This window comes from Eptatretus burgeri, chromosome 5, assembly GCF_056783735.1.
Source record: "Eptatretus burgeri isolate ZD-2024b chromosome 5, Ebu_testis_v1, whole genome shotgun sequence".
NCBI classification, from domain to species: domain Eukaryota; kingdom Metazoa; phylum Chordata; class Myxini; order Myxiniformes; family Myxinidae; genus Eptatretus; species Eptatretus burgeri.
In genome coordinates, this window is record NC_140965.1 from 27,418,813 (window position 1) to 27,446,312 (window position 27,500).

At 44.8% G+C, this 27,500-nt stretch overlaps 1 protein-coding gene across 3 annotated transcripts in view; it reads right to left on the minus strand.

Moving 5' to 3' along the window:
• Positions 1 to 27,500, minus strand: part of LOC147026123 (microsomal triglyceride transfer protein large subunit-like) — a 227,369-nt gene that overhangs the window by 108,148 nt on the left and 91,721 nt on the right. For all 3 annotated transcript variants that reach the window (XM_085881241.1, XM_085881240.1, XM_085881242.1), the window contains exons 6-7: positions 24,176 to 24,315; positions 12,753 to 12,903 (exon numbers count right to left, since the gene is read on the minus strand). In XM_085881241.1, the coding sequence (XP_085737367.1) occupies positions 12,753 to 12,903; positions 24,176 to 24,315 (291 nt within the window). The remainder of the gene's footprint in view (positions 1 to 12,752; positions 12,904 to 24,175; positions 24,316 to 27,500) is intronic.

A 27,500-nucleotide genomic window follows, 5' to 3' on the forward strand; every position in this document is an offset into this window, starting at 1 on the left:
TTTTTACAGACTCGTCCCGAGTCGTCAAATTTTCGTGTGCCATCATGTGTAGTTTTCCCCTAGTACATTTTACCTACGGATCCCTGAGTGCGACATTCATGGTATTCGTGTCCCCAAAATAAATAACCTGAGGGCTGCGTAACTACCTAAACAAACTCACTCACACGGACGACTTAAATAAAATTGCCGGCGCTAGACAGACATGCCGGGGGCGCACTCATATGTACAGTACATCTTAACCTTAACTTACAAATTTTACACTAAACCATGGCCCAGGATCAATGAACTCTGCAAAAGAAAGCAGTTAGCAGGGAGCCAGGCTGCCCACATGCAGTCTCTGGCTCAAAACAATGCAGGTGACAGGGAACGTGGCTGGCTGCTCACACGCAGTCCAAGGCCTTCCCTTTTGAACTGAACTCAGTGAACCACAACGGTGCTTGGGCTGCACAAACGCAGTCTCCGTGCCAGCTCAAGTGGCACACGCAATGAGCACAACGAATGGATGCATGAACGGTTTGAACTGAATGCAGTGAACCACAACGGTGCATGGGCTGCACAAACGCAGTCTCCGTGCCAGCTCAAGTGGCACACGCAATGAGCACAACGAATGGATGCATGGACACAAACACGGTGCACGGGCCGCCACTGCAGGCCCGTGTTGTAGCTGCCAACAGGGCAGTTCTCGCAGCTTGCAAACTGTTGCCTTGATCCTGGCGCACATGGAAATGAACAGGGGGGGGGCAAAGCAAAAATTGAACGGGGCTGGTTAACAGGGGCAGTGGGCATGGCATGGCAAAGGCAGCAGGCAAACACAGCCCGCAGAAGAAGGCCGCTGCAGGCAAACACAGCCGGCAGATGAACTGGCCGGCACAGGCCTTGAAGAAAAAACAGCCAGCCGGCAGATGAAGTGGGCCGGCACAGGCCTTGCAGCACAGCAGCTGCAGACGATCCAGCCGGCACAGACCTTGCAGCAAAATAACAGCTGCCGATGAAGTTGGCCGGCACAGGCCTTGCAGAAAAAAACAGCCAGCCGATTAAGTTGGCCAGCTTTTGCCGTTCAGTGGAGGTTGGTGGAGGGAGTGCGGTGGTGCTGGCCACTTGGAAGGCGGGCTCGGACCTACCTACCTGTCTCCCTCCCAACCTATTGCCTTTGCCTGTCACTGTACATACCCACTCCCTTAATTTGTGAAAAACCAATTTAGCCCCAACTTATTTTTTTGTTGTTTTTATTTTTACTCCCCCACTATAAATCGTCCCCTAACCCCCTTTATCGTCTTTGTTCGGCTAACCTATCCTGTCACCTAGCCTACTCCCAACCCCTACGTTCCCTTCCCGGAGGGGAACAAGGGAGAGCTAACGTCCTGTGTCGAGGCCCAACGAAGCCTCAGAATGGCCTCCCCAGAGCTCGGCGATCTATAACCAAAGTGGGTCCAGCGGCCCACAACGACAGCGAGGGGATGGATGGTGCGGAGGGGTACATCTCCTAATCTACCCTAACCATTTAACTGTTAAACTACCCCGGGGCTTTCAACAAGCGCCTCTCGCTTAAACTATTGGTTCTAACAACCCAGATTCCCGTCGCCTGTGTTGGTGTCCTTTCAATTTCGGGCCTCGCCCCCCCAATTTTCTCTCCGTGCCCTCACACGGTCTCCTGGCTGGGACACGTGGCTCCCTTTGGCAGGCACGACCCTCTGCCGATTCTCCCGCTATGGCACCCCCGGGCACTACACTGCCTCCGAGCCTACCAGCTCCCTAACACCGGGGAGTGCCCCCATGGCACCTCCCTGAAACGCACACGTGGCAGGCCGGCCTCCCGGGCCCCTTTCCGAGGGTCACCCGTGCCCACAACACTGCCCACGCGGGTAATAGCGCGCCGCGCCCCCGCACCAAGCAGGCGCACCCGTGCCCACTACGCTATCCCGGCCCCCCATGGGCCCTTGGCCTACCACGGCCGACTAGCCTGGTGCCCGGGGTACCCACTCAGCGATACTCACCTTTCGCAGCCACGCTCCCAAGCCCGTCAACAGGGCTCCTGCACCCCTCCAAATGGGTCTCGAGCCTACATTCCCACCAACAACAAAACGACCTCCATTTTTCAATTTGACTAACCCAGCTAACTCACTTTACTCTGACCCCGGGGTCCCTTGGGCGGGAGTCACTCCTCCCCCCAATCACTCATCGCACCATGCATTCCCCATTCACTCCATACACACAGACCCGCTGGCCTCACTCACTCACCATGTACTCACCTCACAACTCACCAACTCTTCAACACACACACCGCTGAACTCTGCCATCCTTCTAACTACCTCCCCTAACTAACTCGTGCTCCCACGTCGTCCCTTATACTACAGCACGTTCCTTTTAACACTACGTAGCTAAGCTACGTCCCCTCTACACATTCACCAGTCTGTCTCTGTCTCCTAACTCAAAAAAAATCATTTTATTTCCCAACCTAAATCTGGCTACAATCCCTCTAACTAATCCATTCCACGGACTCCATGAGGACTTACCCCTGCCCCATGAAGTCGGTCTAACTAAGCTAACCCTTCCCCCTAACTAGTTTCCATCCTGTGCCCAGGTAAGGGGGTCTTTCACCCCTTGCCCAGGAATCCTGTACACCCGAAAGTGAGGCTTGCTTTTTTTTTTTTTTCCATGCGCAGCACCTGCGCGGCAACGCAGAGCTCGCGCACTTTGCACCTGCCCGTGACGTCATGCAGCTGCACGTGTTCCTCGTCCCTCCTTGGACGGGACCATCCGGCAGAGATACCCCTCCTGCCGGATTCCAACCCCACGTGCAGCCATGACGTCACCGTGCGCATAAAAAAAAACAAGCCCCACGTCTCGAGGGGTTCCCCACGCGAACACATGTGCTTTGCCCGTTGGAGCTTAACACACACGATCGCGTGGAGAACCCGTCCGGTCCAAATCCGTTATCCTGCCTAAACTTTGTCCGTCCGCGGGATCGGCAAATCCACCGCTGGCGTTTCCGGACCGGGACTTCACTCTCGCAAGCGAGCACGTGGTGGTCTCGTGCGTTGCACAGCACGAACCTCGTGCTCACTGCTGGGTGAACCCGGCACGGTCCCCGAAATAGCTACAGCCGCTACCCGGCTTTCGTTCCTCCCATGTCGCCGTCTCCGTCTCCATTCCACACACGCATACCTCCGTGTTACGACGCACACAGTCCACTCCATCACATTCACACGGGGAGACGCGGCTGCGTGCTCCCGCATGCCAACCGACATCTCCCTCACATACCGCTCTCTCACACACACGGTCTCCCTTGCACTCGGCCGTTCACTCACGCGTGCCTCACTACTCACACAAACCATACTACTTACACACGCGGGGGCACTCAACCGCTGTGCCTCATCCACACACCGTGCCTCACTCATACACGCGGGGGCACTCACCCGCGGTGCCTCACTCACACTCCGTGCCTCATCCACACACGGCGTGCTGGGAAGCACGTACTCCGGCACCATCGCCACCACACCACTCACACGTGGTGCCTCACTCATACTGGCCGTTTCACTCACACACACGGCCTCACTCACACACGGTGCCCCATCCACACACGCGGGGACAACCACACTGGGGATTCGTGTCCCCACAAGGGTCTCCGGGGCCTCTATACCCCCCAAGCTCTGAGTGCACCTGTCCACAGCACCCGTCCCCTCAACCTCGCAAAGCACGACCGAACTCACCTGGTCGTGACTCACCTCAAGGGGGCATACTCCCTCCCCTCGTTCCTGGAGGAGGCCATCCAGGTGCTCGCACTGGGTCTCTACCCAGTCCGCCAGCTCACCCCCATGATCCTCCACTACCTCCGTGTGTGTGTGCGCGTCACTTACCCCGTCTTCATCGTGCAGTCTTTCCTCTATTTTTTCTATCTCCCGTGTCTCTGCCAACTCTTCACCCTTTACCTCCCTTGTCTCAACTATTATTTCCTTTGTCACGGCCTTCATGCCCGCCTGCAGGCATCGGCCCATGTTCTGCGTCTCACCCCGGAACTTTTTCATTTCTTCCTTCATGTTTGCTTCCATTCCGTTTATTTGCTTGTTCATTTCGTTTTTCATTTCATTTGTATTTGTATCCATCTTTTCGTTCATGCCTTTCATTTCGTTTGTATTTGTATCCATCTTTTCGTTCATTTGTTGTGTATTCGCATCCATTCTTTCGATCATTTGTTTGTTCATGCCTTTCATTTCGTTTTTCATTTCATTTGTCATTGCCGCATTCATTTGTGCCAGCATGGTGAATAGCTGGGCCATGTCGGATGCACTCAAGTGAGCCGTTTCGGCAGGGGTTGGGGAAGGGTCTTGGTGGAGAGGGGGGGGGGGAGGTGTCATACACCGCGGCCGCTGCCGCACCCACCTCAGGTTCTGGGTTCAGTTGGGCGAGTCCGTGTTCCTGCACAATCAACATTTCCTGCTCGGGGATTCCATCCTGGACCATGGATTCTACATTACTACACATATACATTTCTAATACCCCCGGCTCCCGCTCGCCTTGAGACGCCATCTTGCTTCTCGTGAAGGGTTAATTTGCTCGCTCGTAATTTGTAGGGAATCGGGGGTCGCTTCTCTCACCCCTGGACCGATTCCCGTGAATTTAGCCGTAGACAGGAGAGCCGTTTTCCTGTTCTCCGATACCAGTGCCGTGAGGAGGGCGATGAATTTGTATCGCACGACCTTACACCAGTGTTGCGGATTTCGCGCCCGCCGGCGTGCTGACGGCCACGTAACTCGAATCGCGGCACGTCGCCCACCGGACGGACAATCCAGTCGTGACCCTCTCGGACTAACGCCGGGAACCAGTCACGGGTGGACCTTTCGGTCTCACCACGATCGAGCCAATCAGCCCCCGCGTGGGATAGGGTTGCTCGCCAAATTCGACCTACCTAAGTACCCACGCGGAGGGTAGACCGGGCGATCGCACCTCACCGCAGGTCGACTTCGGACACGGGCCACTTAAGCGACCCGTTCCGTACTATCAGAATAACCGAGCGGTGTTATCGTCGACCCCGACGGTTCGATTAATTATCAGGCGTATTCAGCCCACTACCAACCCTTGACGTGAAGCAAGATGAGGATTCAATGGGAGAAAAAGACGAAGCGAAGCGGGAGAACAGTTCAATAATAAAAGCACATTTATTCGCGGCACACGGGAAGCACACATATACAATTCCACCAAAAGCACACAGAAAAAACACAATTCCATTTACACAAAAAGCAAATATAAAAGTGAAAACAATGCAGAGCTAATACCGACTACCGAGCACACGGCAACACTTATACAATTCTACCTCACAGACGGCGCCGACAACACATACCCAAAACCAAGGAAAGAATACCCTCAAGGATGAGGCGGGCCTGAGGCCGAGACCGGGTCGCGCCTACCCGTCTGGTGATGAGACGCGGAGCGGCGATGGCGCCTCACTCCGCGGGCCTCGCGGACAGTGTCTGGCAGGGGGTGGGAAAGGGGCCCCCTTGGTCGCACTATCTCAGCGCGGGGGGGAAACAGGAGGGGGTTGCTGATGCTCGGGGTATAGAGGATCTTTATTATCCCTGGTGTGCGTCTCCACCTCGGCCAGGTCGCGCTGCCGGCCTCCCTCGGGCGTGCAGCTCCCGGCACCGACGCGAGCACCCCCTCGTCTGCCTTCGCCGCTGCCGCCTCTCCACCTCTGGACTCTCCGATCGACTCTCCCCTTCGCGACTCTCTTCAGCTTCTCCAGCTACTGCAGGCTTCGGGCTCCAGACTTCCACACGGCTCTGACTGACGAACACGGTCCTTTTATCCCCCCGTAGCTTCGCCTTTGACCCCCTCCCTTTGACCTTTCGCCTCGCTCCCCATTGGCCCGAGAAAAAGTGGGCGTGAAGGCTTTTTGATCCACAAATTTGCATATATCGATCGTTCTGGAGGCGGGGCCAAATCGCCCCTCGCTCACCGATTGGACGGCAAAAAGTGGGCGTGTGTCGTTTTTGATCCGTTTTTGAAGCACAAAATCCGTGATTTTGTACACGCTGTTCAACGTGCGCCCTGCACGAGTCCAACACCGGTACCCACAGCGGGGCCAGAACGGTGGCGATGCTACGGTTGCGAGGTGTGATGTGAAGGTCATGGCGGTTGTGGTGAAGCGGCGTTGTGGTTGGTGGTTGATGTTGTGGTTGTGGTGGTAATCATGGGGGTTGGTCCAAAATAAAGATAGTAAAAGAAAAACGGCTATCCTGAAGAGTCGCAGCACGCATAAATGACATGTATTCCCACTAGACAACGGGTTTGGGCCTAACTACACATGTACTTACCGAGATACCTCACCTAAGGGACCTGAATGGTGGTTTGCGAATTTGGTAACCACAACAATATATATATATATATATATATATATATATATATATATATATATATATATACATATATATATATATATATATATATATACATATATATATATATATATACATATATACATATACATATATATATATATATATATATATATATACATATATACATATATATATATATATATATATATATACATATATACATATATATATATATATATATATATATATATATATATATATATATACATATACATATATATACATATACATATACATATATATATACATATATATATATATATATATATATATACATATACATATATATACATATACATATATATATATATACATATACATATATATACATATATATATATATATATATATATATATATATATATATATATATATATATATATGGACTTAAAAGTCACCAAATGTCAGGTCAGGTATGGGAGCATGTGCCAGAACAGCGCATCGCTGCGTCCACTTTCCGCCGGTACTCCAGGGGCCTCCGTCTGGCCATCACCCAGGCAAATGCCAGGCCCATCCTCGTCTCCTTGAGATGATGGTCAACCTGCTGCAACCACGAGGCACGTGGTCGGCCCACTCGCCTACTCCACTCACGAGAATCCTCCGCTGAGAGAATCTGGTGAGCAGGATCAGCGTCAGGAAAACGAGCCACATGTCCATATAGCAGCAACTGACGCTCACGGACTATGCAGGTAACAAATCTCATCCGAGTCTCTCTCAGCAACGGCTCGTCAGACACAAAATCCGAACAGCGATACCCAAGGATTCTCCGAAGAGACCTGGTACCAAAGGAATTAAGTCTCCGTCTCAGATCCTTGGTCAGAGTCCAAGTCTCGCATCCATAGAGCAAGACTGGAAGTACCAAGGACCTGAAGACTCGGACTTTCGTCCTCCCGCACAGGTACCGGCAGCGCCACACACCATGATCCAGTGAATCCATGACTCCCCAGGCCCGACCCAGACGTCTATTGACCTCTGACTCACAGCCAGCAGAGACATGAATATCAATGCCAAGGTAAGTGAATCTCTCCACGACCTCAACCTCCTCACCACAAACAGACACAAACAAGACAGCAGCATCCAAGATGTCACCGAAAGCCTGGATCTTAGTTTTGACCCAAGAAACCCGGAATCCCAGCGGCTCCGACTCCTCATTCAGCATCTCCAGGGCCCCCAAAAGGATATCTAAAGTCTCCGCAAAGATGACTGCATCATCTGCGAAATCAAGGTCCGAGATCTTGACATTCCCAAACGATGCACCGCAGCTTGATCTCTCCGACATCCTCCCTAACATCCAATCCAGACAAGTGCTGAAAAGTGTGGGGGCCAGTACACACCCGTGACGAACTCCAGTAACAACTGGAAATAAGTCAGAGATGGTACCACCACACTTCACAGCACTATCAGTACCAGAGTAGAGTTCAGACATCAGATCGATCAGTTTTGGTGGCACCCCACGAAGACCAAGAATCCTCCAGAGAGCATCCCGATTCACTGAATCGAACGCTTTACAGAGATCAACATAGGCTGCAAGCAGCCCCTGCCGAAACTCTTGTCTGCATTCGGGGAGGACACGAAGAGCAAGGATACGGTCAATCGTTGACCTCTTTGGTGTGAAGCCTGACTGCTCTGGATCCTGGTGCTCAAGCAGATGGTGGTGAACCCTATCAAGAATTATCCGAGCAAAGACCTTGCCCAGCACTGAGAGCAGCGTCACCTCTTGGTAGTTGTTGCAGTCTTGGTGATCACCCTTCCCTTTCCAGAGAGGAACAACAAGGCCTCTCTTCCAATCAGTTGGGATGATGCCTGCGTTCCAGGCAGAGCACAAAACTGCATACAATGACACGAGTGCAGCATTTCCACCAGCCTTGAGAAGTTCGGCATGGATGCTACAGATCCCTGGAGCTTTGCCCCGTTTCAACTGGTTCGCCGCAGCCCGTGTTTCCATAAGCGAAGGTGGACCACAGTTGATTTGAGGGTCAGCAACAGGGATTGCAACACCCTTGACGTCCAACTCGACAGCTGGGGGATCAGCCTGGCACAACCGCTCAAAGTAACCGGCCCAGCGGGCCTTCACTTCAGACTCCTCTGTCAAGAGCCTACCACTCTCTGCTCTAACTGCAGTGCTCCGAGGGATGGGCTTGGATGAACGCAATGCGCGAATTCCCCTGTGAGCGGGATGAGAATCACCTGTCCACAGGTGATGCTCTACCCCCTCACAGATTCCTCACACATAGGCCTCCTTGTCCACCCTCAGTGCACGTACAGTTTTACGCCTCGGCTCCCTGAACAGCTCAGCTCTGCCATTCAGCCTGGCCTTGCGACTCTGGTCAATGGTATCCAGTGTCCCTTGAGAGACAAAATTCTTCTTTGCTCTGCGGTGAGTTCCAAGACATCCACCGGCAACATCAAGGATGGTGGTCTTGAAGGCACTCCACAACTCTTCAGGACCCCCCAAAGCACCCAGACCCCCCAAGTGTCCACTCAGCCTGTTCACAAACTCCTCAGGTACTCTCTCATCCCTGAGCTTGCCAACATCCAGCCTCGGCTGGGATGGTACCATTCTCCAGGATTAAAGGTGCAGCTTTCGAATTGCTACAACAAGCCTGTGGTCAGTATTGAGGAACTGAGCACTCCGGTAGCCTCTGCAGTTCTGGATCATCCTCCAGCGACCGTCAATGAGGACATGGTCAATCTCCTTTGCCGCACCGCCAGCGTTGGAATACCAAGTCCAGCGATGAGCTTGTGGGCGCTGAAATCATGAACCAGCCACCTTAAGTCCATGACTTCTTGCAAAGTCAAGGAACTTAGTGCTATTCTGGTTCATAGTTCCTGACCCATGGGGACCAACAAACATCTCATAACCATCCCTATCAGTTGCAGTCGATGCATTGAAATCCCCCAAGACTAGAAGTGTATCTCGTCTGGGGCACTGATCAACCACAGACTCGAGCGTGGCGTAGAATGCATCCTTCACGGTGAGATCACTCGCCTCAGTCGGAGCATAAACAGAGACCAGGGAAATAACACCCAAGGAGTGACGAATTCTTAATCTCATAATACGCTCGCTCACCAGTGTTACCTCAAGTATCATTGGGGTCAGCTTATTGGACACAGCCACAGCAACTCCTTGGGTATGGTAACCATCAGAGCAACCAGACCAATAGTAGGTGTAACCACCCACCATTATCTCGCCGCAATCCGGTCTCCGAACCTCAGAGAGAGCTGCAATCCCGATGTCCAAACGCTTGAGCTCAGATGACAACAGAGACACGTGATCATCCTCTCTTAGGGATAGGACATTCCAGGCACCCACCCGAAGGGACCGCCTCAGGTTAACCCAAGGAGACTGCCGTCTGGTGGACGACACCTCAGCACCACTCCGACACACTCTACCGCAATCTGACCCAGGGATGTTACCCAGTGGTTTCCCTCCTATCATCAAAGATTGGGGGCCCGAAGGCTTTGCCCCAATCCCGTCATCCGGTGAGCTGCCCTGCGAAGGGAAGCTGCACAGGAGGTACTCCCACGGAGTGGGTTTTCAGATTTTTTTGCGTTTTTGTGTTTTGCGGAATGAAGGGTTTTACGGTGGCCGGAGTGCAAATCCTGCGACCAACCTCCTAATAAAAAAGTAACCCAACTGCAGAAGGACGTCCACAGACACAGTTGGGCACTCGATGTGGATGGCTGTTGGCTCACAAGGAGCTCCTCTGCCCTTTGATGGATTGAACAGCGATATGTTGCCCTGACGAGCCCTAAGAAGGTCGAAACCAGGTCAGTGGCTTCGCTTTTCATCTGCTTGGGGACAGCTTTTGACTTTGCCTCATATGAACTGCGGGATGCCCTTTTGAGTTGGCAGACATGATGCCGTCGTGATGAGGTCATCATCACAGCTGGTCCAAGTAAGGATAATTTCATAATTGCAGTAATATATCTAATATATAATTTGAAGTTTTTGTTTGTTTGTTTGTTTGTGGAAGGGAGAGGGATGGGATGGGGAACATGGGGAAGAGAAGATGGACATTACAGGGACTTTCAGGAAGGAAAGCAAGGAATTGAAGGAAGTGGGCTTGGGTGGATTATCTTGGGTAAAAAAAGATCGAGGATTTGGATGGGGGATGATAAGAGGTGGTGGCGAACATCTGTTTTGAAAGCCTGGAGGGAAGAATGGGAAAGAATAGAGTGAGGGAGTTTATTCCAAAGGCAGGGAAAAAGAGGAATGAAAGAGTGAAGGTGAGCAGCGATGGGTGATTTTGGTATTTTAACCAGAAGGGGGTTGTTGGCGCACCTTGCGCGCCCTGTGGAAATGTGGTGGGGACAAATCGCAGAGTTTTTTTAATTATATATATATATATATATATATATATATATATATATATATATATATATATATATATATATATATATATATATATATATATATACAAAAGAATTATATAGCAAAATAGCAAAGAATTTTTAAAATTCAAAATCAGACTTACATTTACAGAAAATGTACAAACTATATATAAAATGATGCATAAGTACCATAAATGTGAAATTCAACATTAATAAGATGAAGGAAAACAGCGACTGAAGTTGGGTGTTGCCAGAAACAACGATTTATCTATATTTTTCTGAAATTGAAATGAAAGTAATTGAGAAGGCACTTTCTTCCACATTTAGTGTACTTGTGTGTCATTATATGTATAGTTTGTACATTTTGTGTCAATGTAAGTCTGATTTTGAATTAAAAAATGCGAATTAAAAAAACAAAAATTTTGATTCTTTTTTTCCTTAAAATTGAGATAACATTTAAAAAAAAAAAAAAAAAAAACGACCTCATTGAGCAAAATTAGATACATTTTGTGTCAATGTAAGTCTGATTTTGAATTAAAAAAATGTTAATTAAAAAAACAAAAATTTTGATTCTTTTTTTCCTTAAAATTGAGATAGCATTAAAAAAAAAAAAAAAAAAAAAACGACCTGATTGAGCAAAATTTGATACATTTCTGAATTCAGCATGCAAAAAAACATACAAGGACCATTGAGAAAACCTCGACCTCTGAAAAAAATATTTCAAATGCAGCCCAGTGTTATATTCAAATCCCCAGAAATCACATGCCCGCATGAATCATAACAAAAAGGTGTGTTTTTATGGAATAGAAATTCTATGGTACTCAAGAATCAAATTATATTGACCTGTAATTTTTATACAATATAAATTTTCTATAAAGTTTCGAGAGAATATCTATGGAACAGTTCTATAGAATTTGGTCCCAAATATCCATATCATTTCTATAGAATGTCTTTAGATATTTTCTATGGAATTTCTGCAGACCATCTTTTGAGGGAATGCTGGGTACTTCTGCTCGTATTACATAAAATGAAAGGAAGCTATGTGAAAATGCACAAACCAATATCATATTCTATGATCATAATCTGGGGTCACAGGCTGCCTGGGGAAGTACACAGACAGTCAGAAGCGTTTCGCACGAATACGCTTTTGCTAAAGAGTGAGCCATTATCTATAATATGCTCAGAGATAAGTACTTTGGCAAAATAATTACCCATCCCAAGGTGCCATTTACATATTACATCTGCAAATGGAGGAATCTATATTTTCTCTTGCTTCTCATTCCTTCAATGTCTTCCCAACCTACTTTCTCTTTTTCCACTGCCCTCCCTCATTATTCTTACCATCCACTCCTCTCTTGCTATATTCCATTTTTATTTTTCTCAATCTGCACAACTCCCCCCCCCCCCAACCCTGGTGAAAACGGGATTTGTGCATTCATCAGATAATTATACACTTTTATGAAGAAACTACAGGGCAGCATAATGACCAGGTGTCACAGTCCACAGAAAGCAAATAAGTCAATTAGGAGTCTTTCTAAGAACTTGTTATTAGCTTTTGATATGATTCAACACTCGTAATCATCTGACCTGGTAAATAGGCAGTTTCTCATTTCCTCGTTAAACAATGACTGTGTTCCCTGGAGATTCCTGAGATTTACCTCGTAAGTGGTATTTTATTTCTTGAAGTTTGCTGCTCTCTATGTGAATGTTTGTCTAGTTGTAGAGATGTACAGGATTCACATTGATGATATGAAAAAAAGACAGCCATTTCATGGAGATAAGCAGGATAAGTGCACTCAGTTTGGATTTGATTGTATTGGTTGCTGTTGAGATGCAGTGTCTGTACATGTTGTCAGGTTGTGTAACACTGAACAAAGTAAGTGTTAACAGGATACAAAGTATCATGGAATTATTCATATTATTCAAATTTGCATTGATTTAGTGATTGATATTGCATTGTAAGAACCATATTAAATGGAAAAATGCATTAAAAAAATACGTTTTCAGAAGGAAAAGCCATACCGATCTATGCATCTTGGAATGTGATGGAGATTTTTCAGCTCCCAGAAAGCGAGCGGTATACCCAGGAGCGATGGCAGCAATCGCCCTATCAACACTGAATTCCTGCGTCGGCTCCGGGCCAGGTGTGGAATCCATTAACTTCATGCGCTGCCTGTGAGGTAGTAGACAAGCTCTTTGTCATGTGACTGCTTCAGGAACTTCAAATAACTTGTTCTAACCTCGTAAGAGTGTTGGGGAGGTTGGGGGGGGGGGGAAGAGGGGGATTTGATTTTGTAGATCTTATGCAAAAGTCTGAACTTGGATTTTGTTCATGCTGATTTTATAAATGTAATAAGTCGCCTTTATTGACGTGCTTCGAATATGTAATACGAATTGTTATATATTATACAAACACTCCTGACGTTTGTGTTGTCCACCCATCCATTTGTGCACATCCATGCATGGCATCATTTCTGGGGCCGCGGCTGTGCTCCCAGTGTATTCAAAAGCATATGACATTGCACAGCCAATCGGCGATGTGCAAAGCCAGAGTCATCTCCCAAGAAATTAGTGGGAAATTCACGATGTTGCATTTTCTGCTTCTCTAACAAATCGATCAAGGATATGAAAAACTGAATAACAATCAGATCTCGTAATTCTCAATTTTGTACAGAATGGCCACAAAGTCCTTATGCACACAGTTAGAATTTATCTGTATGCTTTCTCTCCATTTTCTGAACAAATTTGATTTTTTTCTTCATGTTCTTCTGGACATCTTCTTCCATGTTGAGGGTTGGAGGTCATAAAAAAGCCCCTGGCAGCTGTTTTGAGGTCTTCAACTGTTCTTATGCGAAGATGAGAAATGTCCTTTTCACAATGCCCCAAATCGAGTCCGGACTTCGAGGAGGCAATGCTATCTCAGATCCATGTCCACTCCATCATCCACTGAATTCGTCAGAGATATTTTCTAACTGCGAGAACGAAATATGCTGGTGCACCATCTTGTTTCAGGATAGCTGAAATTAGCAGGATAACTGATTCTTGACAGTTGAAGGCCTCAAAACAGCTGTCAGGGGCTGTTTTTATGACCTCCAACCCTCAACATGGAAGATGTCCAGAAGAACATGGAGAAAAATTCAAATTTGTGCAGAGAATGGAGGGAAGCATACAGATAAATAACTAAATTCTAACTGAGTGCTGAGGGATTTTGTGGCCATTTTGTACATTTTAGCCACCTTTAATTATTCCTTTAATTATTAATGTGAAGCCACCTTTAATGCACTATTGGTTGTCCCAGGCTGGAGGGACAGCCAGGAGGTATGCACACTCACCTCTGAGCTGTTTCGCTTGGGTTCAATTTCCAGCCTGAGTATAAACTGTCAGATTGGTGTTTTGCAGGCAGGGTGTTGCATCACAATTCACAAAACATGCCTTCCCAGGTAAAACTGTGTGTCCCATCTGCTTGCATTAGTTGGTGGGCATTAAATATCCCACAGTGTTTTTTGAGAAATAGTAGAGTTATCACTGGCATCCTGGTCAAATTCCTTATCCCTGCACCCTCGGCTGAGTATCGTACATCGGAGTGGGGACCCGACCAGGATTGTAATCCCTCGCCAATAAAACTGGATCGACAGCCCTTTCTTTGCACCGAATGGCATGAGGATGGTGAAGCAAAATAAACAAAACATTTGTTTTACCGAGTGTTTGTACTTCGATTCTTTGCCTTTCTGTTTAATTTACTGCAGTATAGAGGTTAAGGGGAAAATTGTTCACTTTCCGATCGAAGCATGAAAATTGTGGTATATGCTGAAGTAAATATTCTGAAACATTTGAGATTGGTACCCATCGCATAAAATGTCAAAATTCCAAAGTTAACAGCCATACATTGCCTAGCAACAATGCTTTTCATTGCAACAGCAATTTAAGCCAATTAGAAATGGCAAGGAGTCCATAAACAGACTAAACCAACTTTGGGGACTTAAAATGACATGGTTGTGGCATCAGGGCAAGACATCAAGGCAAGACTTAAAATGACATCTGGGCAAGAATGATGTTTCCTCGTAATGGAGAAGTCACTTTGTCGAGCAACCAAGCTTTTGCAACTCCTGCACTGGTTATCGACTGAAAACTACCACGCCACCACGTTTATCAATTGGATTAAAAAAACCACGTCCAGTTGTATGATGCTGTATACACACATACCCTAAAGTGTTACAGAAACCCACAGTAAAGGAACATGGAAAACACATGTTATGCACAAAAACAAGCTCCCTTTGCTTGGTACATCAACTGACAAGAAGCGCACAGATGAACAACAACAACAACAAAATGTCCTCACTGAAGAATGATTTATCCCTCTTTGCTGGACTTTACATTGCATGCCAGTCAAGGGATGGAAATTGGAGGAATTATTTGGGAATGAAAACCGGGAATGCCCCAAGCACTCTTTGTCGGAGGAAAACTGCAAATTGGGCAGAAGTCTGATCTACTTCAGTGTCTCAAAAATGAAGCTGTGCCGACAAGAAAAGCACCAAATGTTGATGATATATTTAAACAGATGTTTGGTACTACAGAACTTTAACATTGATACAAACAAACACGACATAATAGTGACCGAAGCTTTTCGTGCTGCACTCCTCAGGGTAAAAATCACAGCAAGTGAAGAAGGAAGTGAAGGCGCGTGATTTATACGCAAGTCTCAATAAGGTAGACGCCGATTGGTTCAACCGTAATGTCACGGTTAATTCGAACGCCCATTGGTCGGCTCATCATCTTCACCTCGATCTCCCATTGGCTGGAGCAGAGTTCGTCGATGATTGACGTTTGCAACCGCATTCTGGAGAGAGGGGGAGGGGTTTCCCCTAAGGTCCATTCACCATTTGTTATCGTACTTCCCTTGATCTTTCCATGCTGAAAGAGACACAGAGATCATACAAATTCCTTTTGACGACATAATATTGGATCGGTGGTAAGGATGAAGGTTGCTTCCAACATAGGTAAATGAAACGAGCTCCAACATTGGCTCAATATCCTGAAAATATCTGAATTGTACTGGTCTGGACGGATAGGGTTGGCAACCAGGTGCTGTGGAATGACAGATGAAGCAGAAATGAAGCAGATGAAAGGAGCTGGAATCGTCAAACACGTCACCGTTTTTGGACATGTTGGTCGATATATCCAACCTTGGTTTCACAACCTTCGTCTACCGGAAGCAGACTTACACAGGGCAGTCTACTCGGTGGGACACCTACAGCTCCACGAGAGACAAAATTGCCTTGATCAATATCCTGGTTAACAGAGCACAGAGGATTTGTTCACCTTGTAATCTCCCTGCTGAAATTGACAAAATCATGAATATACTCAGTGATCATGGTTATCCTGAGCATAGAGTTAAGAGATATGTGCACAACTTTCTAAACACGACAAAAGATCGGAAGATTGGTCCGGACAAATGTCCAGTCTATATCAGGATGCCCTGGAAAGGGCAATCATCACGAAGGTTTGAAGTACAAATCAAACATATTATATCCAATACGTTTCTGGCTGTGCAACCCCGAGTAATCTTTAACTCTCGCCGTTTGCTGACGTTAGTCAACAAGGATGTGCTCCCACCTCACAAACCAGCGATGTTATTTATGAGTTTAAGTGCCGATGTGAAGCTCGGTATGTGGGCCGCACAACACTGAAATTGGCTGATCGGATCAAACTACACATCCCCTTGGCGAGTGGAAGAAAGATTCTGAGGGATAGAACAAAACCAGTGTGAGCATGTAGAAATATCCAGCAACCACCGGCCACTGTATCTGCTTCAAATGCCATTGCACAGCACCTGGTTACCAACCCTATCTGTGCAGACCAGTACAATGCAGATATGTTCAGAATATTGAGCCGAGGTTCGAGCTCTTTTCATTTACGTATGTTGGAAGCAACCTTCATCCTTCCCACCGATCCAATATTATGTCGTCAAAAGGAATTTGTACGATCTCTGTGTCTCTTTCAGCATGGAAAGATCAAGGGAAGTACGGTAACAAATGGTGAATGGACCTTTGGGGAAACCCATCCCCCCTCTCTACAGGATGGGGTCGCAAACGTCAATCATCGACGAACTCTGCTCCAGCCAATGGAAGCTCGAGGTGAAGATGATGAGCCGACCAATGGGATTTTGGATTAACCGTGACGTCATTACGGTTTGAACCAATCGGTGTCTACCTTATTGATACTTGTGTATAAAGCACTGCCTTCACTTCCCCCTTCACTTGCTGCGATTTTTACCCTGAAGAGTACAGCTCGAAAAACTTCGTTCACGATTATGTCATGTTTGGTTATATCCATATTGATGCAATATTTGATGGGGCTGCTATCGTTCACACGTCACCACCAAGACACGAATGTAAATCATTTGGAGAGTTTGCCAAACATGTGTTTGTCCCATAATCCCAAAGTGAAAGTAGGAGCCGTTGCTTGTGTTGATGTTGTATGCGACAGATACCTTGAGAAGAGTCTGAAACAAAGGACAACAGAAGCATGGGGTGGGGAGGAAGCATGGCATACGCGAGCGCGTGGTGACTAATGCCACGCTTCTGGGAAACTGGTATGGTTTATTCATGTCAGAAGGAAACAAGGCAGAGCTATTCCGATTATTGTCAGAATATGTGACAAAGATAGGAGTTGAGGATAAAGTTCTGATCAGCACAGTAAATACTGAAGTTGTGTTACCTGTGCCTATTGACAAGTCTGGTATCGTATCCTGCGGCCATGAGGAAGCTGATACCAGGATACAGTATACCGCTCCATGTGTCTGATGCTGTCCACAGTTGGCTGTCTTGTATAATGGTATGGACAGTTGACATGGATGTTGTGGTCCTCTATGTAGCGAATGTACATCGACTTTCAGTTGATGAACTCTGGGTTCCATTCGGCACTGGGAAACATTTGCGGTACATCGCAAGTTGCAAACTCTCGTGGAACTTGGACAAGAGAAGTGTGATGCAGTGCTATTTTTCCATGCAGTAATAGAATGCAATACTGTTTTTTCATTTTGTGGATGGGAAAAGAAGACTCCATATGAAACCCAGTGGGCATAACCAGTGATAACACCTGTATTCCAAGGCCTATCATCACTGCCTGCAGAGATCACAGATGAAGACTTCAGGGAGCTTGAAGGGGTTGTTGCTCTGCTTTACGATCATATGTGTTCTTATAGTGAAGCGAATCAAGCAAGTGTAATGGTTGCAATGTCCACTTTGAACCTGGGTGATTGGTGGTTCAAACCTTGACAGTCATTCCAAAGACTTTGTTTAACACAAAAACGGTTTGTGCTGCTTCCTTTGTTGACATTCAGCATTTAGAAGGATAGAGCATGGACGAACATTGCTGGAGAGGAAATGGCAAACCATTGCATACAAACCCTGGACATAAAACTGCTTCAGCAGCATCGATGCTCTGTATTGAGTTTACCACATCAAAATAAAAACAAAAATATTACCAGTTCGGATATACGTGGTCAAACGGCACCTGCTCATTATGCTTTTTTCTCTTCTTCTCTATTTGTGGGAATTGTTGATAAGTCTGTTTTCACACATCTTCAGCAACCATTTGCCAAGATGTCTCTCTCACATGATGGTTATCATCACTTCTTACTAACAACCTGAAGGCTTCACAACAGCAATTTTAATCAAACAGAAATGTCAAAAGGGCACTGTTACAAGGGAGTCATTAATGTTCAAGAGGTTAGGGAAACCCCTTGTGTATTTCAATGGAGACCGAACACAAACAGTAAATCTGTTAATTCTGAACTTGAGTAATACAAATACCTCACTCACCAGCTCACATTTTGAGGCAGAAGAGAAAGATGATATTTCTGATAACAGTTCAATTGTCCCCTGAGATCAAGGTTAGTTGACTTCATCTCACAGAGGCCCTTAGTTTGACATGGAATAATTTAAGTGGCTGCAGATAACAGCTTGCACAGAATAAGTGATCTGGCCTCAGTGGCACATACAGGCTGTGACTCCCGTGGATGAGCAATGATGCAGACAAACAGCTTGTACTGTAATCAAAAACTACAAGATATATTTTCAGAGGGTGAGCTGCAGTGTAGCTGAGTTGGAGTGTGATTGGTGTTATGTCATTGCATCCTGGATTGAATTTAAAAAATAAAAATAAAAAAAATCAGTCTGACAAGCAATGACTCAGCGACTCATGAAATACCTGAACCAATCGATGTCCATTTCAATGCCAAGCACGTTCGTCGGGATTGATACAAAGAGGTTCGTAATTCCTAAACTTGATGCAAATGGGATATTGTTGAATGGAATAATAGGCCGAATTGAGGCCTATTTTTCTATTTCAGCAGACAAAACTTTCAAAGATAGGCCATAGTGATGTGTGAGTTGTGTTGTGCAGTCTGATTGGCTTTACGCGTCCATGTTCATGTTCACATGATTCGAGGATCCGTTGAGTAGATCAAGGGAGTTTGTTTTTTTTAAAAGAAAATTACACCAACCTGGCTAAACAATTATTAACCACTTTTCCCCAAAAGGTAACATCAATATTTTTCAACTTGTATGATATTTAATTTTGAAACAGCTGTTAAAACAGCCAGTGTTGTCTTTTTATAAAGATTATGAACTGTTTGGTTGAGTTGAAGCAACCTTACATCACCTGATGTGCCGTTCTTTTGTAGCCTCATTTTCTCTTTAACCCCCCCCCCTCCCCCACCAAAAAAAACCTAATGATAGCAGCAATACAGATTAGCCAATCCCATGCTCCACACGAAGTTTCTAAACTGAGGGTTCGTTAGGACGTCAATATATCCAGTGTTCACAATGCGATTTATAGAATTTCTTTATATACAATGTTTCTTGTTACCTTTTTTGTGTCAAATGTACCTTTCGAGATAGTCAGTATGTGCAGAAGAGGGTTTTATATTGCAGACGCCGTTTTATAGGAGTGGCATTATGCCTCTCAGCGGTGACGGTCTGTCGACGACAGACATAGTGATTTCGGCGAATGACCTATGATGTCATGACGTCATTACCTCTCTCAGCGGTGACGTCACACGTCACCATGCAAAGGAATGTAAAAATTAGAAAATCGCCAAAAATTCCCAAACCTGTCCATCTGGCATGATCTCACAGAGCCTATGCTGTTCATTAGACCACAGAGCACCCGCATGCCGAAAGTGGCGACAATCCATCTTGCAGTTTCGGAGGAGATACGTCCACAAAATATGGCTTAGCATATTCATATAATAATGCTTTGGTGTCAACGCGTCATCAAAATTATTCAAAATGAGGATTCCCCTTTACACATCCACAAGTGACATATATAAGCACATTGAGGAATTATCATGAGTTAATTTAAAGAACAAAACAGTAGGAGGCCATTATGCTCATCAATCCTGCACAACGGTTGCCAACCTTTGGTTGTGTTTTCAATGCTCTATCCTTTTTAAATGCTCAGCATCAAGCAATTCAGGTTAACTCAACCAGGGTCAGGTTCAGACTGCGAATCTCTCAGAACCAGAGAGGATGCTCTGTAACTATTACACCAGTGATTCTGATAGTCTGCTTAAACGTGCCTCACCAGCCTGCACCTATAATAAGCTAATGTTGTCTGCACCCTGTCCCACCCTGGAATATGGAAACGCTCCTTGAGGAAAAATTATACAGTAAAAATTGCTTCAAATTCATCCAAACCAATCGGAACATTCTAATTTTTTGCAATGTGACAAAAAAAAAAAGATTTGAACCTGATCGGTGTATAAAAGGAAGACCGCTGCCTCGATCGCTCCCAAATAAAAAATTTCTATTAAGAAATATGATTATTTTAGAATTAAACATTACTCTATCAATATACACTGGTTCATCCATCTGTTTGTGTGTAACATTGCTTCCACCCATTGGCCATGAAAGACATCATTCACAGCCACCATGTTGGTCTTATGCGAAGCCAAAGACTCATTCAGAGTGGTCGTATTCACAATTGCCATTTCCTCTCTACATTTTCCCTTCAGTGGAAAACGACCAATACGACTGTTAAAACGATGATCCAATTTCGAAAGGTTGGACCCCATCGACATCAAAGGATTTTGTCATGGGAGAGGCCTCATGTTTCAGGCATCTTGTAAGTGAAATTGGAATATATCTGAGCTATATAACTATGATGTGTTTAGCATGCACATTGGTGGTGAACATGTTTTTACACCAAGCATGGGTTATTTTTATGTTATTTTTTGGAGTGATATAGGCAGTCGTCTGTTTCTGACTATTTCCTCTTTAAAAGTCGACCAGGCAACAGACCAGAAAACCCATGATATTATTAGCGTCTTTGGCCGAGTAATTCAGGGAATCTCGTGACATTGCGAAAAAATCTCAGTCTTTTGAGATTTACTTTTAACAATATATACAAGGCAAGTCACTGAAACAGGCGCCACCGTGTTTTGGTGGAATGTCCGAGCCGGCTATGCAATGTGCTGGTACTCCCTCACACTTGACACGCAACTGGCGGTTCGAGCCTGAGCCATCAACACATCGGACGCGGGGTGTGATCTGTCAGATGCTAATCGTCCCGTTCCCACTCAATGTGGATTAAGCCGCTTACATAGTTGCCAACATTGAGAGACGAAAAAGCGGTAGGATGGAAAGGATCTGCGGTACGAGGGAGCCAAGTGACCTGGGGGGACGGAGGTTGAGAGGGTGAGGAGGGAGATGTCTCAGAGCGGGGTGAGGATCTGGTGGGCTGAGAGGGGGAGGAGGTCTTGGAGTGGAGTGAGGATCTGGAAGGTGGGTGTCGTCCATTCCTGGGTGGGGAAATATGTAATCCAATTTGAACGAAGGATCAGTACTTTCAATGTATAAAATGAACCAAGGTACCAATTTGAACCATCGATCAGTCCTTTAATTGTGTAAAATGAATCAAGGTACCAATTTGAACCATGGATCAGTACTTTAACTGTGTAAAATGGATCACGGTACAAATATGAACCAAGGATCGGTACTTTAATTGTGCAAAATGAATCAAGGTACCAATTTGAAACATGGATCGGTCCTTTAATTGTGTAAAATAAATCAAGGTACCAATTTGAAACATGGATCGGTCCTTTAATTGTGTAAAATGAATCAAGGTACCAATTTGAAGCAAGAATCAGTCCTTTAATTGTGTAAAATGAATCAAGGTACCAATTTGAAAGATGGATCAGTACTTTAATTATGTAAAATGGATCACGGTACAAATATGAATCAATGATTGGTACTTTGTGTAAAATGAATCAAGGTACCAATTTGAAACATGGATCAGTCCTTTAATTGTGTAAAATGAATCAAGGTACCAATTTGAAAGATGGATCAGTACTTTAATTGAGTAAAATGAATCAAGGTCCCAATTTGAACCATGGACCATGGTACAAATATGAACCAAGGATCGGTACTTTAATTGTGTAAAATGAATCAAGGTACCAATTTAAACCATGGATCGGTACTTTAATTGTGTAAAATGAATCAAGGTCCCAATTTGAACCATGGACCACGGTACAAATATGAACCAAGGATCGGTACTTTAATTGTGTAAAATGAATCGAGGTACCAATTTGAACCAAGAATCAGTACTTTAATTGTGTAAAATGAATCAAGGTACCAATTTGAACCATGGATCACGGTACACATACGAACCAAGGATCGGTACTTTAATTGTGTAAAATGAATTAAGGTACCAATTTGAACCATGGATCGGTACTTTAATTGTGTAAAATGAATCAAGGTACTAATTTGAACCAAGAATCAGTACTCTAATTGTGTAAAATGAATCAAGGTACTAATTTGAACCAAGAATCAGTACTTTAATTGTGTAAAATGAATCAAGGTACCAATTTGAACCATGGATCACGGTACAAATATGAACCAAGGATCGGTACTTTAATTGTGTAAAATGGATCACGGTACAAATATGAACCAAGGATCGGTACTTTAATTGTGTAAAATGGATCACGGTACAAATATGAACCAAGGATCGGTACTTTAATTGTGTAAAATAAATCAAGGTACCAATTTAAACCATGGATCGGTACTTTAATTGTGTAAAATGAATCAAGGTACCAATTTGAACCATGGATCACAGTACAAATATGAACCAAGGATCGGTACTTTAATTGTGTGAAATGAATCAAGGTACCAATGTGAACCAAGGATCAGTCCTTTAATTGTGTAAAATGAATCAAGGTACCAATTTGAACCATGGATCAGTACTTTAATTGTGTAAAATGGATCACAGTACAAATATGAACCAAGAATCGGTACTTTAATTGTGTAAAATGAATCAAGGTACCAATTTGAACCATGGATCACGGTACAAATACGAACCAAGGATCGGTACTTTAATTGTGTAAAATGAATCAAGGTACCAATTTGAACCATGGATCGGTACTTTAATTGTGTAAAATGAATCAAGGTACTAATTTGAACCAAGAATCAGTACTTTAATTGTGTAAAATGAATCAAGGTACCAATTTGAACCATGGATCACGGTACAAATATGAACCAAGGATCGGTACTTTAATTGTGTAAAATGGATCACGGTACAAATATGAACCAAGGATCGGTACTTTAATTGTGTAAAATAAATCAAGGTACCAATTTCAACCATGGATCGGTACTTTAATTGTGTAAAATTAATCAAGGTACCAATTTGAACCATGGATCACAGTACAAATATGAACCAAGGATCGGTACTTTAATTGTGTGAAATGAATCAAGGTACCAATGTGAACCAAGGATCAGTCCTTTAATTGTGTAAAATGAATCAAGGTACCAATTTGAACCATGGATCAGTACTTTAATTGTGTAAAATGGATCACAGTACAAATATGAACCAAGAATCGGTACTTTAATTGTGTAAAATGAATCAAGGTACCAATTTAAACCATCGATCGGTACTTTAATTGTGTAAAATGAATCAAGGTACCAATGTGAACCAAGGATCGGTACTTTAATTGTGTAAAATGAATCAAGGTACCAATTTAAACCATGGATCGGTACTTTAATTGTGTAAAATGAATCAAGGTACCAATGTGAACCAAGGATCGGTACTTTAATTGTGTAAAATGAATCAAGGTATCAATTTGAACTGAGGATGTGCTGTGATATATTTGCTGTTAAGAAATATGTTTTTTTTTTGAGCTCTTTCAACCAGTTCAAGAATAAGAGGCTTCCTTTTTATTTTTCTATCGTGCTATTTTTACCATAGGCTTCCAGCTAGTAATAATTTTTTTAAAAAAACATCAGGCTGAAACACCGTGGCCTTTTCAGCTCTGTTATTACAGTGCCGCAATATAATTGATAGAATTCTGTGTTATGATTGAAAGCACAAATGGATGAATTAAAATGAACTCCTGAGACATACCAAAACACAAGGTATTCTTTGCTTGTTGAATGCACTGTTATATTTACCTGCTGAGCACTCTGGTCCCAGCGGTGGTCTGTATATTCACTGTGATGTTATGCTGTTCTTCTGCAGCAACAAGCTTGATAAGATCCTGCTCCACAGTTGCTGCAATGATGCCAGTGCCATGCCATTCAGTTCCGAGAACCTGAAAACATTTTGTCTTGATTAGTCCACAAGCTTTATTATTTAATGATAACTGCGACAATCTTTCATAGTTTAGTTGGTGGTGTTCTCACTATTGAGCTCCCTCATCTGGGTTTGAATCATGATGGAGGCAGACAAGTAAAAAACTGCATCACTGATACAAAGCCATCAGAGGCCTTGGCAATGGACTTGCCTTCCCTCATATTGAAACACAAGGCTGGCTGACCCACATGCATTGAGATAAGAGACATAAAATAACAGCACAGTGACTTTCAAAAAGAGTTGGCCATTGTGTGCATTGGTCTGTTCAAATAATCTGCTCAAGATTTTTTTATTTTATATTTTTATACCGTGTCGAGGCTCGTGTAAGAGCTGTTACATAGAAACATATAACAATACAGGAGACAAGAGGGGTGGGAGAGAGAGAGAGAAGCACAAAATAGTGGGGAACAGAGACAATTGGAGATTTGTGGAAGGGAGATGGATGGGGCAGGTATATGTGGTAAACAAGATGGTACTACGGGGACTTTCAGGAAGGAAAGCAAGGAAGTTGAGGGAGGTGGGTTTGGGGTGGATTCATAGGGGTAGTAAAAATCAAGATTTTGGATGGGGGAAGATATGAGATGGTGGTGAACAGCTATTTTGAAGACCTGGAAGTAGGAGTGGGATGGAAGAGAGTGTGGGAGTTTATTCCAGAGGCGGTAAAAAGAGGAATGAAAGAGTGAAGGTGAGCAGTGCTTCTTGATTTTGGCAGTTTCACCAGAAGGGGTTTTTTGGAGAACCTTGAGCACCCTGAGGAAATATATGGGGGACAGATCACAGGCAGTGCAAATGGGGGGGGGGGCAGAGAGGAGATGGTAGAAGAAAGAAAGACCACTGACCTGCCTCCAGTGAGAGATTGAGAGACCCAAAGACCCAGTTTCATTACGGGAGATACCAATGATCCTCAAAGGCTTGGTTTCCACAGCTGAAGTCGAACTCGATGTGAGGCAGGAGCACCACCCCAGAGGGGGGGAGCAGTACTCCATCAGACTGCAGATGAAAGCTTTGTAAGTGGTTAGAAGCTCAGGTGTGCCCAGGAAGGAGGAGGAGGAGATTGGGACCATACTCTGTGCAGAGCGTTGGTGCTGCTTAAGCAGTCTCCTTGGTTTTTGGGCACAATCCTGGACGGGTCGCCACTCCGACACAGTATACCAGCATGCTGACACTCATTTTGCTGACCTGGGAAGGATGACAGGCCGAGTTAACCCCACTTGGTATTAATTCAACAGCTGAGCGGCATTTGAACTCAGGACCCTTGGATCCAAAGCCCACCACCATAAAGCCAACAGGCATGCCAAGGAAGGGCTGTGCACGATGTGGGATGCCCAGTCGGTGACTGGCTTTTGAGGCCAGTTTGGAGATGTGGCTTTCAAAGGAAAGATTGTGGCAGATAGTGAGACCCAAGAGCTTGAACGAAAGGACTTCTTCAAGGAGATTGCTGAGAAAGTAGATGGGGGTTGCTGGGGGGGGGGTGGGGGGGTTCCATGACGGTGCCTTTGGAGAGACAGTGAGAGTGTCGGATTTGTCAGGATTGAAAGACATTTTCCAAGTGTTTAACCAGCTTGTGATTTTATGCAGTTCTGCAGAAAGAGAAGAGGCTGCTGCCTGCCGAAAAGAGGGATGATAGATGGTACGGAAGAGGGTGGAGTCATCAGCAAAGAGATAAAGAGGATTTTCCAGGGAATCTGAGAGATCAATGATGAAAACCAGAAAAAGCACAGGACCCAGAACACTGCTTTGAGGAACTTCTGCCTGGATAGGAAGAGGAGATGTGAGAATTCCATTAAGAGCCATGTGTTGACTGTGACAGGAGAGGAAGTCCACGAGCCATGAGTGGAGATTGCCTTGGATACCATAAGAAGAGAGTTTGGTGAGCAGGGCAGGGTGCCAGACCTCATTGAAAGCTCGTGATATGTCGAAAGAGATGGCTCTGATCTTATGTTTGGCATTTAGTACCTCCATCCATTGTTGGGAAAGCAGAAGCAGCATGTTCAGGGTGAAGTGACCTGGTCGAAATCCAAATTCCATCCATCCATCCATTGGGACCATACTCTGTGCAGAGCGTTGGTGCTATCGAAGCAGACTCCTTGGCGATTGGGAACAATCCTGGACAGGTCACCACTCCGACACAGGATTCCAACAAGCTGTCACTCAATCTAAATTGATGGTCAGAAATCAAGCCATTGGAGAAGATTAAGGATTTGATGTTAGAAGCAATGATGGATTCTGTAATCTTGCTGATTATTGGGAGAAGGCTGATTGATCTGTCGTTGCAGGGATCAGTTTTTTCACCTTTTTTATGCAGAGTGGAAATGTTTGCTGATTTAGAAACTGATGGTAGATGATGTTGAGTTAAAAAAAAAAATGTAAAAGGTTCCTGTAAAATTAGCAATGCCTCCACTTATTCTTCATTTGTATGCAGCACATATGTGCAGGTTTGCATCATTAGCTTTGCCGTTGATTCAGAGCTGGCTGCCCCCTTTAGGTTAGAAAAGTTAATTGTAATTTGTGCAGGGTGCTGTCCCTTGTTCACCGACATTTCAGGAAAGACACCGTGGGATCTTTAACCTCCACCAACTAAATTTTGGGAGCAATAACCTCAAGTCTAACATCTATCTGAGGGATGGTGCACACATTGATATCTCTCCCTGCCTGTGACACACCTTGATGGTAGTTTAGAGCTGGGCTGACATTCAAACCTTGGTGAGATAGCTCAGAGGTGAGTGTGCATACTTCTCAACTATCCTGCCAGTCAACGCTTGCACCCAGATGCATTTTTAGGTGGGAGTGCTTGAGTGTAAATATAGCACAGGCATAATGAGCCAAACGTCTGACTACAGTATCAAAGTGTTATTAGATGTACTTGTCGGTAAAGTGTGCATTTCCAGGCCCAACAAACTATGAATTCTGTCACCGACATATTTTAAAGATTGAAATGAATAATATAAACTATACCTCTGAACTATATGGCTGAATCTTTCACTGAACATGACTGCAACTATCTACTATAACCAGTCACATATAGCTATAGGTCTGTGAATAAATGTGAATTTTTCATAAAAGAATGAGAATCCAACCTCCTAATTCTTATAGTGGAAGCAAGTATGGAAAATGATACTTGCAAACACAAATGCATTCCTTGCA